The sequence below is a fragment of the Anguilla rostrata genome, chromosome 2 (genome assembly GCF_018555375.3).
Source record: "Anguilla rostrata isolate EN2019 chromosome 2, ASM1855537v3, whole genome shotgun sequence".
Lineage (NCBI taxonomy): Eukaryota > Metazoa > Chordata > Actinopteri > Anguilliformes > Anguillidae > Anguilla > Anguilla rostrata.
Genome location: NC_057934.1, coordinates 16857299 through 16874813, shown reverse-complemented (window position 1 = coordinate 16874813; position 17515 = coordinate 16857299). Strand labels below are relative to the sequence as shown.

Here is a 17515-nt window from a genome sequence, read left to right as displayed (position 1 = left end):
CAGAACCAATAGGATTTTTATAACCCAAATTTCATGATTGACATTGGTTGCGGCATGGCAGTATGGCAATGGGAGTCAGCTGATTGACAATGTCGATCCCTTTATTAATTTTTTGTTGTATATTTTATGTAAACTACAAAGCTTTGTCAATTCAGAAAGATAGTTTTAAAATGGAGTGCTATCTTAGGCTGCGCTGCCACCCAGTGGTTAGAGTGTCAGAGGTAATGGAGCTTTTGCTGCCGGAGGTTCCCCACTCCTGGTTTAGAAAGAGGTCCAGTGATTTTAAGTGAGAACACATTTCAGCTGATAAGACTGTCAGCTAATACAAACTGATGGTACAGAGGTTTTTGACAAAAAATGGTGGATCAGTCTCTCCCATCAGATTCCAAGTGCTTTGCCAGTTTAAAAAGCCACATCAAAGGTAAGACAGTCTTTCTCTCCCTGTGTGTGAAATAAAATCAGAGCCATTTTAGTATACATTCAGGTTTAATGCACATCATTTAATGAGGCACAGTGCTGGCCAAGAACACTGCCCATTAACTTGATCTGCCATCCTTTGCAGTGTATGCACACCCAAGAATAGGTGGGATGAATCTTAATTGCTTTTCATCTCCAAGAGGTACAAGCATACCATTTTTTTGTCTCACTTTTTTCTTGTGATAAATCTTATGAAATTATAACCCCTGGACCCTATAACCCTTGGACTGGACATTCCTCTTTTTCTTAACCATCAATCTAAAGCAAAGGCCTTACAAAGTTCTGCAGTTTGTGATGATGTAGCGGGGACCCCTCTGCCCCACAGATGACAGCCATGTTTTCTGCAGGAAACTGGACCGGCTTCGCAAGTGCATCCGGAATGGCGTTTGTGCACTTTAATTCATTACCTCACTTTCCTCCAGGCTCCCTGTAGTCTGCGCTTGCATTAGTCAGAGGCAGAAAGCCATCTTGTCTGTCTGCTGCAGTCATGGAGAGAGAGTTCAGCTCTTGAGAGTCCCGACCATGAAAAGGCACACGCGGTGGTCTTCCTGCATCCTGTCTGTCTGTAACAAAGGGTCAGCGAGTGTGCAGAGAGTCATGTCCTTAGTGAAATATGGGAGTATTGTGATCCTTCTGAAAAGGTCAAATGTATTGGTGTGTGAAATTCAAGTAATGCCTGAGGCATTATGCCTCATAATCAATTACTGTCATTTTTAAATGCACATTATAATGCGAAATAGCATTGTATTTCTGTCTTACAACACGTATCACGTACATAAAAATGACAAATTGTATGTTCAGTTATACTGTATATCCTCCCGTATGTATATATACACCATACATCCGCAGGGCTACACTTGCCTCTGTGGTCGATAATTCTGGAACTTGTGTGTTTTTTTTTCTTAAAGGTCGATTCCCTTTAACCTAGTTGAGCCTAAGCAACAGGATGCCAGAAATGTGTGTGAAATTCCTGTGCGCTAAATCGAACAGCTGCAGGTAATACGTTAAGGCTCCCGACACCCCTGGTAGTGCCTGCTCTGAGCTCAGAGCTCCACCACATGGCGCTCAACGGTTTTATTATGACAAACAACTGGTTTCACAACACGGCAACATCCGAACCCAGGGTCTCACGAGTTACTGTGTGTTCCCCGGTGTTTTGATTGGACTTGTGAATTGGGGGGGGGCGTCGCATGTCTGCAGGATGTGGCTGATTGGTCTGTTCCTCATTAACCAGCTGAGTGACTCACCCTAAATGCTCTTGTGCTGGCCAGACTGCTGTCTGAGGCCGGGCCAGCGATTACTCATAGGATGCAGTGTGTGAGGAAAAAAAACAAAACACTGCCCCCTGTAGGGAATGGAAGAAAAATGCATGGCTTTCCAGAAAATAAAAACCAAGGGGGTTGGGGGCCAGAGTTGCTGTCAGTTCAGAATTTTGGAATTCATTTAATTTTATTTCAAGAATTGGAATTACAGGAAGTAGAATTTAGTAAATTACATTTAAATAAATTCTGCTCCTTAAAACATGAAAGCGTCTTTTATTTTGACAGGTATCCTTTCACCAACTTCCAAAAACATGGAAGATGGTGAGGACTTATCAAACACACTTAAATCTTAAATAATTAAGTCATTAAAATTATAGCTAAAGTAATTTAGACTAATCTTAGTTATCAGATATCAATTCATACTGTGGAAGCATCTATTCATATCTATTGTTTTCCTTTATTAATCCTTTAAGCAATGCATTCTTGGAAATGTATTTTTCAAATATTAAACAGAACTGTGATTTCCTCCACTGTCAATTCTGTGTTCCGGCTCAAAGTGATATACTAGGTAAGTTATTAGCCCTACTCTAGGCATCTGGGTCAGTTCTGTGCCCAGTTCTAAGAGCTACATTTGGTCATTTCTGTGACATCCTGGAAGTGTCCTACCAGGTCAGTTCTATGCTCTGTTCTATACATGAATCTGGGCCTGGTCAGTGCCCTATGGGCTAGGCTTGATTCCGTGTCTTGCTTTAAGTGTTACTCTATAAGGCCTCAGTTCTGTGCCCTGTTGTAGATGTGCTACCAAACTTGCTGTGTCCCCTGGTCTGAGGGTGATACTAGGCCTGCTCTGTGCCCCTATAAGTGCTATACGTGGTCAGTGATGTGTCCTATCGTAAGTGTTACATGGAGTTAGTTCTGTGCCCCTATATGTGCTATATTTGCCAGTTCTGTGCCCTAATGTAAGTATTATGTTGAGTCAGTTCTGTGCCCCTATATGTGTTATACTTTGCCAGTTCTGTGCCCTAATCTAAGAATCTAAGTGTTATGTGAAGTCAGTTCTGTGCCCCTATATGTGCTACACTGGGTCTGTTCTATGCTTTGCTCTTTGTCCTATGCAACGTTCCATTCCCCTATGTGCTGTACTGTGCTAGTTTTGTGCTCTGCTCTCTCTACCGCTCGCTCCATTGGCCTGTCTCTGGGAGCTCTTGTGGGGAGTTCAGACGGGGTTCTGGAATGGATTCCATTAGACTTCAAAGCAGTGCTGTTAAAGCATGACCAATGCTGTCCTGTACAAGATCCCTGCATCTCATTCTCTCCTCTACACAGACTTTCAGTCTAGTCCTGTCTGCACTTCAGCAAATCAGGACCCATCCATCTCTTCTAGACAGCCCTCTGTTTATAGAATTACAGAATCAAGCTGATCACGTCCCTGTGCATTTGACTACCTCTGATTTTTTCATGGCTCACACGCACTGACACAGACACACACACACACACACACACACACACATAAAACATTTCTTGAGGTTTTTAGATATTAAACTGCTTTCTCTTGATTTACTTAAACATTTTTTACAGTTTCTGCGGTTGAAATTCCCACTGGCATTTCTCAGCTTCTAACACCAGGTGGCACTGTGTACACAAACATTGGGACTACAAAACATAAGGAGACATACACCATATGGTAGTTTACACATAGCAAACTAAAAAGTATGCAGTACACATTAAAATAGTTCAGTTAGTGTACTGAACAAATATATTTGTTTTGCTCAAGATTTTCTAACAATCGATTCCCTTAATCTTTTTCCAGTCCCTTCATTAATGTTCAGTCATTTTTAAGTGAGGAATGTTGAATGAAGTCAGTGCTTTTGTTTTTCAGCTCACTCCAGCAGAAAATACTGGGAGTTCTGTGGAGAACTCTGGGTTCTACCAAGGGTCATAAGTGTACGTTTACCGCTGTCCCCGGCCTTGAATTTCCTCCCAACAATTTGTCAGGGTGGCTGGCTGGGGACCCAGTTCCTGAACACTAGGGCGTGGTCATTGCTGAGTCCACGATGGTGTGTGTTGACCCAGGAACTACAGCGGGCTCCTATTGCAAATATGTTCCTCATAACCAGTACTGGCATACAATTGTTAAGTGAGGGAGGGAGGGGAGAGAGATAACTATCGCGCACAGAGGAGGGGCAAAGGGAAGGAGGGAGAGAGGAAGCTATGCTGCACAGACAGAAGAAAGGAAGGACAGAGGGAAGGAGGGAGGGAGGTCCTCAGTCAGCTGACTATGATTCACAACAACACAAATCTGTAACAATACATTCCATAAGAATGAGAAAATATCACCTTCAAAATATTTGCCTTCCTGAGCTGTTAAATCATAGTAATCATAATACTGGACACAGTTCCCTTCTAGGATGATGATGGTGATGAAGACGATGATGACTCTGATGGTGATGATGATGATTTGATTATAATGATATCAATAATGCTGGTGCTGTTGTTGGTGATAATAATAACAATATCCCTGGAATTCCTTTTGGTTATATTTCTTATAATACAACATCACGATCAGTGGTCACACTGCCATCGGCATTGCCGGCACGGTGACCTTTGCTACTTTGGAAAGATGTACTAAATGTATGCCATGCCAATGAAGAACTGAACAAAGACAGAGAGTGTGGAGAGGCTGGCAGTGAAAAGCTATAGGATGGCCCAATGACGTGAACGTTTGCATTAAATAGTGTGGAAACCGAGTAGCCTCCAGGGCATCAGAATGAGCCCTGCTCTGCCTGGACTTCTGCGAATGACACGCGAGCCCTGGGGCTGTGCTGCTGGAGGAGAAAAGCTACCATTTATGATACTTAACAAATAGCTGAGTGTTTGTATTAAGTCAGGCAGCCTGGAAATCCCTGTGGTTCGGTGGAAATGCTTGAAATGGCTTTCGAACAATTTTCCAATTCTTGCTTAATGTCTTTTTGCTTCCATTCCAGACTTTTGTTCCCCCTTTCTGGAGACGGACATCCGTCTCAGCTCGGCAAAACAGGCAATGTTTCAACTGCAATAACATGCTGATATCAACGGGGTGAGGGCATATTTGTGTAGCACTGCAAAATAGCATTGTGTAGCATTGCCTTTTGAAATTTGTAAGGCCTCGGTGAACTGTTCCTCTCTTTATCCGACGGCGGCTGTGCAGACGTCTAGCGAATGCTACTTTTAGGCCATAGAGAGGATTTGAAGGTCACAGCTGTCAGGCAATGGACTATGGGCAAGGCGTGGGCGCTAAGAGCAGCTCTGGTCTGAATAACCAAAAGCCCAGACAAGAATAGAAGAGCCAATCCTCTCACCTTCAGACCTACAGAACACAAGGGCTTAGACGCTAATCTGCTGGTCTGCTTGTTACTGGAAGCACTTCCAGTAACCGACATCTTCAGCCGTTCAGGCTGCCGGCCCACTCACCCCACACCTGCCGTCATCGAACGTGGCAACGTCACCGACCGGATGGGGTACCTGCTGATGTCTGTGCTTTTGTGTCGCTCACATGGTTGTGCAGTGCCAATGCATTTTCACCTTCCGGTGTTGGCAGTTCAGGTAACAGGAAATGAACCCTTTGTTTATGTTTTTTTTTCATAATTTTAAGTCAGTGTTCTAGAACTCCTTTGCTTTCAAGCACCAGTAGTGACAGTAACATTCTAATCACATATTTTTATCTTACACCTTACAGGGTTAAAACAGTTTAAACGCCTCACCTCTGCCTCAAGTTTGAATGCGGGAGTAGAGTGCAGGGCTACCACGTGCGTGCGTTTCGTGGGTGCATCGTGTGCCGTCTGCCAGCTCAGGGGATAAGGCTGGATAAATGCCAGCACTGGCCGTACTGTACGGCCTCTTGTCCTTCTGCCCTGGTCTACTTCAATTTGAGGTCAGATTTTTATGTGTGAGGGCCCTTTCTCTTTCAACAGGCCGGTGCTTACGTCCTGCATGCCGGCCCGAGTCTGCCGGCCAAATGGTTTCCCTTTCTGCCGTCGCCTCGAAACGAATGAACGATGCTCACAGCCCACGGCTGACCCACATGCTAATTATACGCTGCCATTTACTGCTCCGAGTCAGACACAGGGCCCTCCAGCTGTTTATATTGGCTTAAAGAAGCCCGTCAGGCACTTCTCGATTGATTTGTCTGTGATTGGCGGGGAATCTGTTTGCGCAACGTTATGCGCATATGAAGCAGGCTACGGCTGCATCTTTGGATTCGAGTCGCAGTTTCACAACTGTACAATTATATGGTTTAGGATGCAACGCAAACACAAAAAAATGAGTATGTTTCCAGGATGTAGTAAAAAAGAAACCCCTGCTGGGAAAATGGGGCTGAGGCACTGACATTCTTGAAAAGAAGACGAGATTCCAATCCGCCCGCCACATTTCTCGGTAGTGGAACATACATATGAGGGTCTACATGTGTGTTCTAACAAAACGACTGCCATCGATCAGTCACTATGCATTAAGCACAGCAGTTTTTACTGTCTGTAATTGTTTCTAAATGGAGATCTATCTGTTTGGTGAACTTCAGAGCATTGAATTTGTGCTTAAATATTTGAATAGGGGGAGTAAAACAATAACTTATACAGACTTTATGGACTTATAATCTGCCTTTGCTTCTCCAGTTTAGTCCGCCATTGTTAGCTGAAACTTTTAACCCAGACTATAATAGTCTTTTCTTGTTGTGTTTAGGACTATAATTTTGAGGTGGTAATGTGATTTCAATGGCTTGTTAATCAAAAAGATAATATTTAGTCTGACATAATTTCTGACCTTTGTTGCAGTAGAAATGCTAACAGTGTCTGATAAGCCCTAAAGGACAGACAATGCCTCAGGGGAGTCCATTCTGAACCTGCAGCTCTTCCTTCCAGTAGACAGGGATGTGTGTGTGTGTGCGTACGTGTATGTGCGTGCCTGTGTGTATGCATGTGTGTGCGTGTGTGTGCTTGCGTGTGTGTGTGTGTATGTGTGCATGTGTGTGTGCGTGTGTGTGTGTGCGCATGTAGGTTTGCATGTGTGTGTCTGTGTGTGTGTATTTGTGTGATCGCATGAAGCCGGCATTCTTTTGGTCTTCCTGCAGCCTGCGGTCAGCTGTTCAAAAATACAAGGAGCAGAGAAAAAAAAAAAAGAGAGAAAAATAACAGGGCTGGTCTCAGCGGACTGATCCAATGAGAGAGCTGAAGAGAGCTCTCGTCCTTCTCGGCTCGCTCCTCTGCGAGAGCTTAACTCAACACCTACGGAAATGTGGAACTAGGAGAGGCGCAGTTTCTGAGCAGTTTTCTCAGAGAGTGTCTCCTGCCTCCTCCTGTTTCTTTTCGCGAGCTGTTTTTTTCCTCGCGGCCTGCGTGAGGGCAGAGCCTCAGAACAGCACCATATGTGCAGAGCCCTTCCAAACACAACAACCTCTGCCAGAAGTGCTGAGGCAGAAAGGGCCTCGCCTGTCCAAGGGGTGCCGTGAGGCTACGCCGCCCTGCCTTGTTTTTTGGGAGCTCAGCACCTGAGGAAACGGGGAAGAAAACATATATTTCTCCCCCCCCCGTTCCCTTCTCTTCCCTGTCAGCTCTAGCATTCCTCCATTTCCTGTCCCAGTCCCCCTGTGGACTCTACTCTTCTCACCGTGACTGCCTGAGGGGAGTCCACTGAAGTCTGTGTGTTTGTGCGTGTGTGTGTGTGTGTGTGTGTGTGTGTGTGTGTGTGTGAGAGAGAGAGAGAGAGAGAGAGAGAGAGAGAAAAGAGAGGTGCGATTTATGATTTGAAACACAGCACAAGACAAGTTACCTCAGTGGCCCTGTCACAACAAATTCTATCCCACCAACAAATTCTATGTTATGTTGCCGGTTATGTTTCTGGGCTATATACGTTAGCATCAATGTGACAACCTTGCCTGTCTGATTGCCAAGCGTTCTCTGTTGGTTGCCAATGATGCTAGTTTGGAGGAACTTTCACAACAAATTCTATGCCCCCCCACGGTTGCTATACCGACTCGACATTACCTTTAATCACTCATGCCTTCATTGTATATGACCACACGAGAGATCCATTCAGAAAAACAGCGCATAACAACATGGCTTTTCTTTTTCAATAATTTGTTTTACGTTTTTATTGGTTTTGTAAGCTCTTAGTGTAACCCATGTTGATTGTCTGAACCACTTTTGGGGGATGTAATAACATTTCTAATCCCTGTGGGAGATGAAGATTAAACTCTGGAGACTCCCAGGAGACTCAAGGCATTTATAATTTAAACTTCCCCGAACTGATGGTGGACATTAACTCAGTGGACAGGCCCTCAAATGCAAATGGTTATTCCATCCTGGAGGACAAATGAGGGATAAAAATAGGCTAAAACAGCTCAGAGACTCTGGTTCTGCAGGCACAGACTTACCTCTGATGCCCGTGGTAGTAGAGGACATGAAGCCTAATCACTTCCATCCACTCCTGGCGAGACTGATGCTGTTGTTGTGCCTGCCCTCGTTGTTGATTTTACGGTCATTGAAAGAATTCACCTCTGGGCTTCGAGAGTTCCTCCGAAGTAAGAGCTCCATAATGGCACACAAACAGGAAGCGTCACCTCCTTAGAATTTGTGTCATCTCACAATCCGATGCTTCCACACGCACTTGGACACGCACAAACACATAAACACACTCACATATAAAACTCTGTACCTCCTTTTTAGGATCTTGTTTGTACCACAGATAGAGGAAGACAACTGTGCATACATGTATGTGTGCGTCTGTGCGCACACGCGCGCGCGTGTGTGTGTGTGTGGCCAGGACGAATTCATGTGGAACTGGAGGCTCACAAAATTCAAAATGCTGCGCTTACACTGGTCACCTATTGAGACTAATGAAAGCCACAACTGTTTAAGAGGGTCTACATTTTACAACATAGATTTAAACAAGGGAGCACTTTCCCAGGGTGAGTTAGTTTGCATTGCTTTGTCACGGTTGAAGAGCTCACAGATCCTTAAATATAAAATTGACATATATTTATATTTTTAGTTTAGCACCCAACATGGAGCTGATCATGTCCAATTCCCTCCTTAATTCTGAATGGCCAAATGTCTATAACTGCAGCCGTGTTCATGTGCAAACTCCACTGCGGATTTGAAAGTGTAGGCAGCCGCAGTTATACTCCACAACACATGGTGTCACTCTTCTTTTCACACCACAGACTACAGCTAAGCTTGCATAGTCTAGAGTCAAAGGAAGACCTTTCATATGTGGCTTTAACCTGTTATATATGGGTGTCTGGAGTTCTGGTGTATGAGCAATATGCTTCTTTGTCCCTAATTAGCAGGTCTCTGCAGTAGTCATGCTTTAGCCTCGATTACCGAGCTCCTGTCCTGTGCTCCGTAGGTCTGATTGCTAAGAGCAATCATGTCCACTGGATCTACCACTGATTTCACAGATCAAAATCTGTTTCAGACAAGCACAAATGGGAGGATCTCCATCTGTGTATAATCATCTTATATCTGTGATGTGTGTGCATTATTGTCAAGATGTCTTTTCAGCTCCCACCCACGCTACAGATGGGGTTTTCATGAGAGGTCAAGGTTTTTTTTTAGTTTTTTTTACCATATGTTAGGTGCGTCTATTCTGTTTCTCATGAACATGAGAACAAAAGCTGATTGGAAATCTTGAAATGTTACAGGGAATTATTTATCATTATTTATTTTAAATGTTTGGATGTGTTAATTATTTCCCTGCTCCACCCTCTCAAATCATTATGTTTTTGCTGATTGGCTGGTGCAGAAGCAGAGTGACACCAGCTGAGGATTACCAGTTGCTGGTCCTTGGCTGGCCACTAGAGAAGCAAAAACTGGAAAGCTGCTTGCACTGAGATATCATTGCCTTGTACTAAACCACACTCGACTGTACAAAAGCATTTATGCAGTCAGTGGTGATGGCAATAAACAATGATATGTGAGAATGGTCTAAAACATACTGAAGGCAGAGGGAGGACAAGAAGGAGGAGGAAAGGGGGGGAGCTTTTTTTTGTTGGACTAGGCCGCAAGGCAAAATTAGCCAAAAGCGGAAAATCAGCACATTCCAGACACTGCTTCAGTGCTGAAAAATATCCCTGACAATCCATGTACTTGGTTTATCTCCACATAAACAAAGCCAAGGGAATTTCCTGCTCCAAGTACACCACAGCCACAAGCCAAGGTGGGCGTGGGGAACTTTACTCCAGGGCCCTCTGAGTCCGATTCCCAGAGCTTCATCATCATTTTGGGTCATTATAATAATTCCAGGGAGCATACACATTCTGTTGGATTATAGTTATTTGGAGATTTAGTGGCTGCACAATAAAAACAACATTTGTTTTGCAACTCCACCCTCCATTAAACAATTATTGTGTAAATAAAATTGCCATTTGTCACATTTCATTATTTTTGGATTATTCAGTGCTTCCTGCAAAATTTGAAAGAGCTACTACAATTAAAAACATTTTAATGGCTTATATCCTCCTTGCGTAGCTTAAAATATTGTGACCCTTGCAAATGTGTAACAAAACCTCATTTCATGTTGGACTGATTTGTGAGTTCCATTAAGATAGTGGTGACATCATTAGATGGTGAACTATTTACATGTTTCAGATTTAAATGCAGAAGTATAAAGACATCTTATTGGTTAGAGTAGGCATTTAAGGATGGAGATTGTTGGCGGGTGAATATGAAGCTGAATGGGAGGGTCTGGGTAAGGACAGGAAACTGCACCCAGAAACAGACAGTGTATATGCGTGTGTGTGTGTACGCATATGTGTGTGTGGTAGTGTGTGTATGGGGAAACTGGATGGGACCACTTCATGTTTTCATGGGGGAGGTCAATGCTCTCACTGCTAAGGACACTAACTTGTGCATACTGTACATAAACACATGTGTACATTAATATGCATGTAAAACATGCATGTAAACACATGCACATATACAAAAAGCATGCACATGTACACACGCATACCTACACACACACATATATACAGTACACATGCGTACACACACGCACACATATGCGCACACCCAAAGCTCCAGAGCTCCTCCATCACTGCATTTGCAATTAAATGATCCTTGAAACATCTGGTTTAAGGGTCCCAGACATCAAGGACTTGATTTGTAGCTCGACTAAATGTTTATCTGAAAGAAAAAGAGAAGATTTGGGAGAAAAGCTTGGAACTTCAACCTTTATTAGAACTGTCAATAAAAACATTTAATGAAAAAAGAAACATTAACATTTTTTTCAATATTTCTCGCAGTACTGTTGTTAATACATGTACAATTTATAGCAATCTTTTTTATTATTTGTTTTTATCATACCAGCATTTAAGGTCATAGTCTTTTTGGAGAACAAAGGTGTTACATCTCCACAAAGCCACCTCGATAGTCACCCTGAATCAAACAAAACAAGATTGGTACAAGGAAACACTTAATACAAAAGTTTTATATAAAAGCACTGTCTAGTGTAACTAGATCATCCCATTGTTCAAGCAGGATATTACCACTAACTGTTTACACAAATGTATGGAAATCATGGTTGACACTTGGTGGAATGCACATACATCTTAGATACCACGGAATTGCATTGCATCTATTTTATGTTCAGAACATTGTAACAGGAAAAATGCATGCAACACCCTTTTTCTTATTCCATACAAGTGAACAGTGCAAACTAACAAAAGAATACAGCTAAATCTGCATTACTGAAGCAAGGTGAATTACAAAACTATAAAAGTACAAAAATTCAAAACGCAAAAAATCCAGAAGGCACTGTTTTTGGTACATGAGGTTAAATGAATTCTTTACTCATCACATGCATTGTGTCCTGTATTACCAGAGGACACCTTGTCATATTCAAGTACCTTCGTGTTGACTGTGGGTTAATAAATTAGAAGCTGTGAACTGCCCCGCAGTTGCAATGTGTTTGCTGAATCAATTTGTAAAAACGTAACAATACCCATACACATTATAATATTGTACAGTTGTGGAATATCGAATATATATGCTTTGAGACACTGACCCGACTATTTCTGTGTGAAATATGTGTTGTATGTGTGTGTGGGAGGGGACGGACCTCTTGTAAAAACAAAAAAAACAAAACAAAACAAAAAAAAAAAACACGAAAAATAAAGAAATGAACCCATAGCTACCACATTCATTTCTCAATGCTGGTAAATAATGCATTCTTTGTTCCAAAATTGTCTCATCTGCTTTACAAAGCAAGTTTTTATTCATTCGTAACCACACTTCCTTTTTTCCACTGAACATCTTTGTTTCGGGACATACCTAAAGCTTCTTAGATGCACATACTGTTTTGAGATTCCTGCGTCATTTCACAATCGCTGTACATAAAACTTCACTATACAATCTTTACTTCCATGGGCCTTACGTCCTGGTAATATGCCATGGCAGTTGTGGTGTTCTGCGTCCTTTTTAAAAAAATGAGATATAAAAGCAACCTGTGCTGGAGCAGATGCAAATAGCACTAAGTTGTGATTTACTGCGGCGTTTTTCAAACTGGGGACCCACTGTTTATGCTGGTTTTCATTTCTTCCATAATTGTAACCTCTGAATAGTTATGAGCTGTTCATTGTTCTTAATTAGACACTCAATGTCTACTGAAGGATGATTTAGCCTCATATGGTCATGTTATATCTAAAATAGCTGTATGCCACAAAGAATAAACATTCCATATTCATATCCTTGGACTTTTAATCAGTCAGATCGACAAATGCTTTAATTTTCTGTTACGAGCTGCAGGAATAATGATACTTTTTGAAAGAGGTTACATTTTTGAATTGATTCAATTACAGATGAGTTATAGAGGTGAAATAAAATCCCTGACATTGCCCTCTCCACCCCAGTATGCCTGCACTTCCGAGGTATGTACCCTGACTGTTCTGGCCACCTGGTGGTGGAATGAGCTTCCCACTACAGTCAGGACAGCAGAAACCCTGCCCATCTTCTGACGCAGACTAAAGACCCACCTCTTCAGATCGGACCATAGCTCCCCAGACCCCCTTCAGCCACCATTTTGTGACTTTTGTGCCTTTTGGGATTTCTAGGAAATATTGCACTTTTGTATTCCTGAGCTTAACATGGCCCTTTTGTATTTGTGAGCTTTACACTTCGGCAAAATTGTTCTGGATTAGTACCGTCTAAGTGACTGCAATGTAATATAATGAAAGTCTGGTCACCTGGACATTGAACCTAAACAATTTGTGAAACGTGAAGTTCAATGACAGCAAATGACAATACGCCAAACCTGCATTTCGTGGGAATACGCAAAAGTGCATAATTCATTTAAATATACATGATTTCAAGATCCTTAATTGACCAAGATACTTGCTGGGTCAAATAAACCAGCATATAACAGTGGATCCCAGCACAAAGTTTGAATTTACTATATAAATCCATGTTTAAGGGTGTTCAATGGGGGTACACATCCGATATGGATCAGCAAAATCACCCAGAGGAAGGAGTACTTTGGTCATTATTCGGTCATTATTTCCTTTGGTTTTAACTAAGAATCTGACATGCCTTTGGCTAAAACTTAATGCCTGATTGGCTGAAGGGAAAAAACAGAGGGTGTTTCTAACCAGGATTATATCTGGTGGGAATACTGAAGGGTGCTGTGCCCATGTTTTTACTTCCATATAGACATCTCTGTGCCCTACTGCATTTTCATTTAGGATGTTAGTTAAAAAATTGATCTTTGGCAAATGCGCCGTATTCAGAAATGCAGATTTCTCCCTCTTCATTTTTAATGTGAGGCTGGAAAGACCGAATGTTTGCTGACTGTTGGAGGGAGTGAACATCTAGTCTATTTTACAAGGAAAGGCAGAAGGGCAAATCTGTGCACCTGAAAACCCAGCTGCTCTCCTCTAGACTCTGACATTGTGGGCACCCTCAGTAGTTGATTTCACGTCTTTCTCAAAGGGATTTTTTTCTTTTTTTTCATTTTCTTTTTCTTTTTTTGCTGTCCAGCAACAAACAACAAACCTCTTCAGTTGAACCCCAATTTCAAATAAATACTATTCTGGTGTAAAAAGAGAGAGACTTTTTTCTTCTTCTTTTTTTTGGGAAACATTTGCGTTCATTGAAGTGGGTGGGGCGTCTGCTGTTCTCACAGCCTCCTTTCGGGGCAGGGCGGGGGGCGCGAGGGAGGTGGGACGGGGGGGCCGGGGGGCGTGCGGGCCGGGGGTGGTCCGTGAGGCAGCCCGTTGGGTGGTGGTTTTGTGGGGGGTCCGTTTGGGGGCGGGCAGCTTTGTGGAGGGGGCATGGTGGGCTGGATCAGGGGTTGGTAGGCGGGCGGGGGCGGAGCAGAGTTGGGTCTGGGCGGGGCCCTGGCTGCCTCTTCTTTCACCCGTGTGAAGTTAATACATCGACCCTGCAGGGAGAGAACACACTCAGAATGCAAAGCCACCCAGCCAGCGACCAAGAACAAGCAAGCCCATCATGTCACGTTGTGTGTGTGTGTGTGTGTGTGTGAGTGAATTCAGGGCATGCTCACATGCATGTGGGGACACTTAACTCAGCTAATGCATAAAACAGGAGCAGCAACAATGGCGACACAAACAACTTGCTGCTTGCCAACTTGAATACATATGTATCTACCCCCAACACTCAAGGGGCATGCGTTTAAAAGGATTCTCACCAATTGTCTCTTTTCAAATCACTCTCTGCCACTCCTTCTCCCAGTCCTCCCATAACAGCTCATTACAATAAATTCACTATCCTCCACTCCTAATCCACCCACATCACTTAAAGAGACAGGCTGTTATATTTTAGTAAACCAAACCAGCAATTGCCTTCTCTCCAATCCTCCCCTAACCAATATTCACACACAGACACAGACACACAGATACACACACACAGCCACCCAGACACACACACACAAAGCCACAACGCTAGAAAATCAATGAGAAAAACCAAAAACACATTCCATTCATCCTTACTTATAAATTATGCAAGATGAAGAAGGAGAAAAAAATAATCGAATTCCTCTGGTGACCATACTCTGTCTCTTTGGAAACCACTGTGACATTCCATTAAGTAGTTAGTAGAAAACAACTTAACTCTAAGGCACGAATAGCCACCTCTTGAAAATGCCTTTCAACATTCTTCCATCCCGAGAAACAGATTTTAAGGAGCAGATCATAACAATAACAGGGGCCAAAAAGAGGTAGTTAAAAAGTGTCTCTGTCCTTGTAAAGTGTGCAGATAAAAGAAAGACAACAACAGACTTCAAAGGGGGATGAGGAGCCTAGCTGTGACTGGCAACAACCCAGAACCCCAAAATAAACCAGTCACACTTGGACCACAGTGTGTGGTGGTATTTTCAGAATAATCCTAAACTCATTCTCCATTATATATATTATCTCACATCTGCCACACAATGCACAGCACCTCGTATCTGTCACATGCCACACTGCACCCACCACCTTGCAACATAATATACAGCACCCTCAATCCAGTCTTAATGCAACAATGGCCTCAAAGCCATATATTGTAGCCACAGTACAGTCATGAAAAATGAATGTAAATAAGAGAGAGATTGAGAGAGAGACTTTGATGCCCCTTTATTAGAACATCATTGTCAATTCAATACAGAAGAATAAAAGATAAAAGCAATAATAATAATGATAATACATACAGTAATGAAAAATAAAAGTAAATATGAAAGAGAGAGAGATAAAGAGAGGAAGAGAGAGAGAGAGAATGGGAGAGGGCGAGAGAGCACTAAACAAAATGAATGCAGGGTAAATCAGATCGCTCCCAAAACGGGGGAAATGGAAGGAATTGCCCTGTTTTAATGGGGACATAAAACTGTTGTGCCAAAGCTTCGTGAATGGCTTCATTGAGAGAGCCACAGTTGTGTTACCATGGCAAACCCTGTGGTAAGCCAAACACACGCTCAAACAGGGAGATGATCAATGATGCGGACAGAGATGGTGGATGACCAGGACAAAAATCATACAGCAACCAGAGCAGTGACTGGCGGGAAAATACCCAAAGCCCCCTCTGCTTACAAACAGCTATTCTGTAGAAATGTGATTCAGATTAGTACAGGGACTTTTTCGTGTGTATTGCTAAACCTCACACATGCACATCACAGATGCCTAGAAAGAGGAAGAAACACTTCCTCTGAAATTAAATTTAATCTGTTAAAAGCTTTTTTTTTTGCATGTGTGTATTGTTAAAATATTTCTCGAATAAAACTTCCAGTGAGTTTCAGGTTGCACAACAAAGACATTCATAAAACAAGAATAGCCTTTAAAAATATTTTCCACGGCTAAATACGCTATTCTGTTTGTGATTCTGCGTAGCTGTGTGTTGACTTTGTTCATTCGTTGGCTCTACAAACAGCTGGCAACATCCTTTTTTGTGCCTTCCCGGGTTGATTGCTTCTTTTACGTTAGGAATGCCAATAAAAATGTTACTCAAGTTACTTTCCGCAAATGATGCATAATTTGAACTGGCACCTGGAAGGCTTCCATCGCCAAGGTGAAATCTTAATCTTTCTCTATAGAGGGGTAGTGGGTTACTCTTAAAAACTCAACCTCAGACTACAGTAACATAACCGGTTCTACAAGAACTGCCAAAAAAAGGACTGAAAACTACTTTACAGAACATTGAAGAATTTGGTACTTGGGAGTTGATGTATGTGCTCGACCTGCCAAGTGTTGCCATTGAAAATGGCCTGGAGTTTTCACATCTGTTTCTTTTCACATTCAGTGGTAGTGACATGGGGCAGGTGTTGCCGTTTCCTCGCGATTTATTTTGGCACTTGACGGGGTGCCAACCAGGGGAATTGTGGGATTGTGACGAGAGAGTCTGTGTGATGAGTGTGTTTGGGGGGAGAGCAGGGGGCGGAGCTTACCTGATCCCCGGGTTTGGGCCTCATGAGAGACACCTGGTCGTACCCACGGCGAAACAGGGCCCACAGCGCGTCCAGTTTCCCCTGAAGGGAGGAGAGAGGAGAACGTGAGCTCGGCTGAGGAACCAAAGGGGCCAAAGTGAGCTTTTGAGGAGTGCGCGAGCGCTTTTACCTGGATGGGCGAGTACCACTTCCTGTCCTGCGCCTGCTTCCTGCCTCCTGCCTTCCTTGGTTTGGGTTCGAAGGGCTCAAATTCCTGCTCGGGCATTTTGACAACGGCGTTCTTGGGCTTCTCCAGCTTGGCTCCCTCCTCTGTGGAGCCCTTCCCTCCCCAGCGAACCTGCAGGTGGCCAATGAAATGCTGAAATGAGTACTGTGACTGGAGAACTGAATTCAGACACAAGGGCCTGGTGTGTGTGTCTGTGAGTGTGGGTGTGCGTGTGTGTCTGTTTGGGTGCTTTTGTGTCTGTGTACGTGTGCGTGCACGCATATGCGTGTGTGTGTGTGTGCATGCGTGCATTCACTCGTGCGTCAAGTGAGTATGTTGAGACCATATGGGAATGTGTGTAAATCTGTGTGGCCTGTTGGATTTTTTTCTTCACAAACACAGTTTAAGTCAGTTTAGCTTATCTCTGAACACGTGCATTTAATTGCATGAATCAAAGCAAAGGACAGATGTTACATTTGTCCAGGCTTGTGCATGTTTCTGAGCATGAGTAAGTGTGTACAATGTATGAAAGATGATACATCTCATGCATGAAAACACCGAGCAGACCTGGGCGGGGCTATCTCTCTTTAGAATCATACGGTTATGGTGGACATACTGATCTTATCCTGTTATTTCGACTCTGCTGACAATTAGGCATTTCCCACAATATTGG

The 17515-nt window shown here is 43.1% G+C and overlaps 1 protein-coding gene across 1 annotated transcript in view; it reads right to left on the bottom strand.

Annotated features, from left to right (window-relative positions):
* Positions 1 to 10927: 10927 nt before the first annotated feature.
* The window catches only part of antxr1c (ANTXR cell adhesion molecule 1c), a 29123-nt gene continuing 22535 nt past the window's right edge, over positions 10928 to 17515 (bottom strand). Inside the window, exons 16-18 of the mRNA XM_064320842.1 lie at positions 16807 to 16974; positions 16638 to 16718; positions 10928 to 14144 (exon numbers count right to left, since the gene is read on the bottom strand). Coding sequence (XP_064176912.1) covers positions 13881 to 14144; positions 16638 to 16718; positions 16807 to 16974 — 513 coding nt within the window. The 3' untranslated portion in view covers positions 10928 to 13880. The remainder of the gene's footprint in view (positions 14145 to 16637; positions 16719 to 16806; positions 16975 to 17515) is intronic.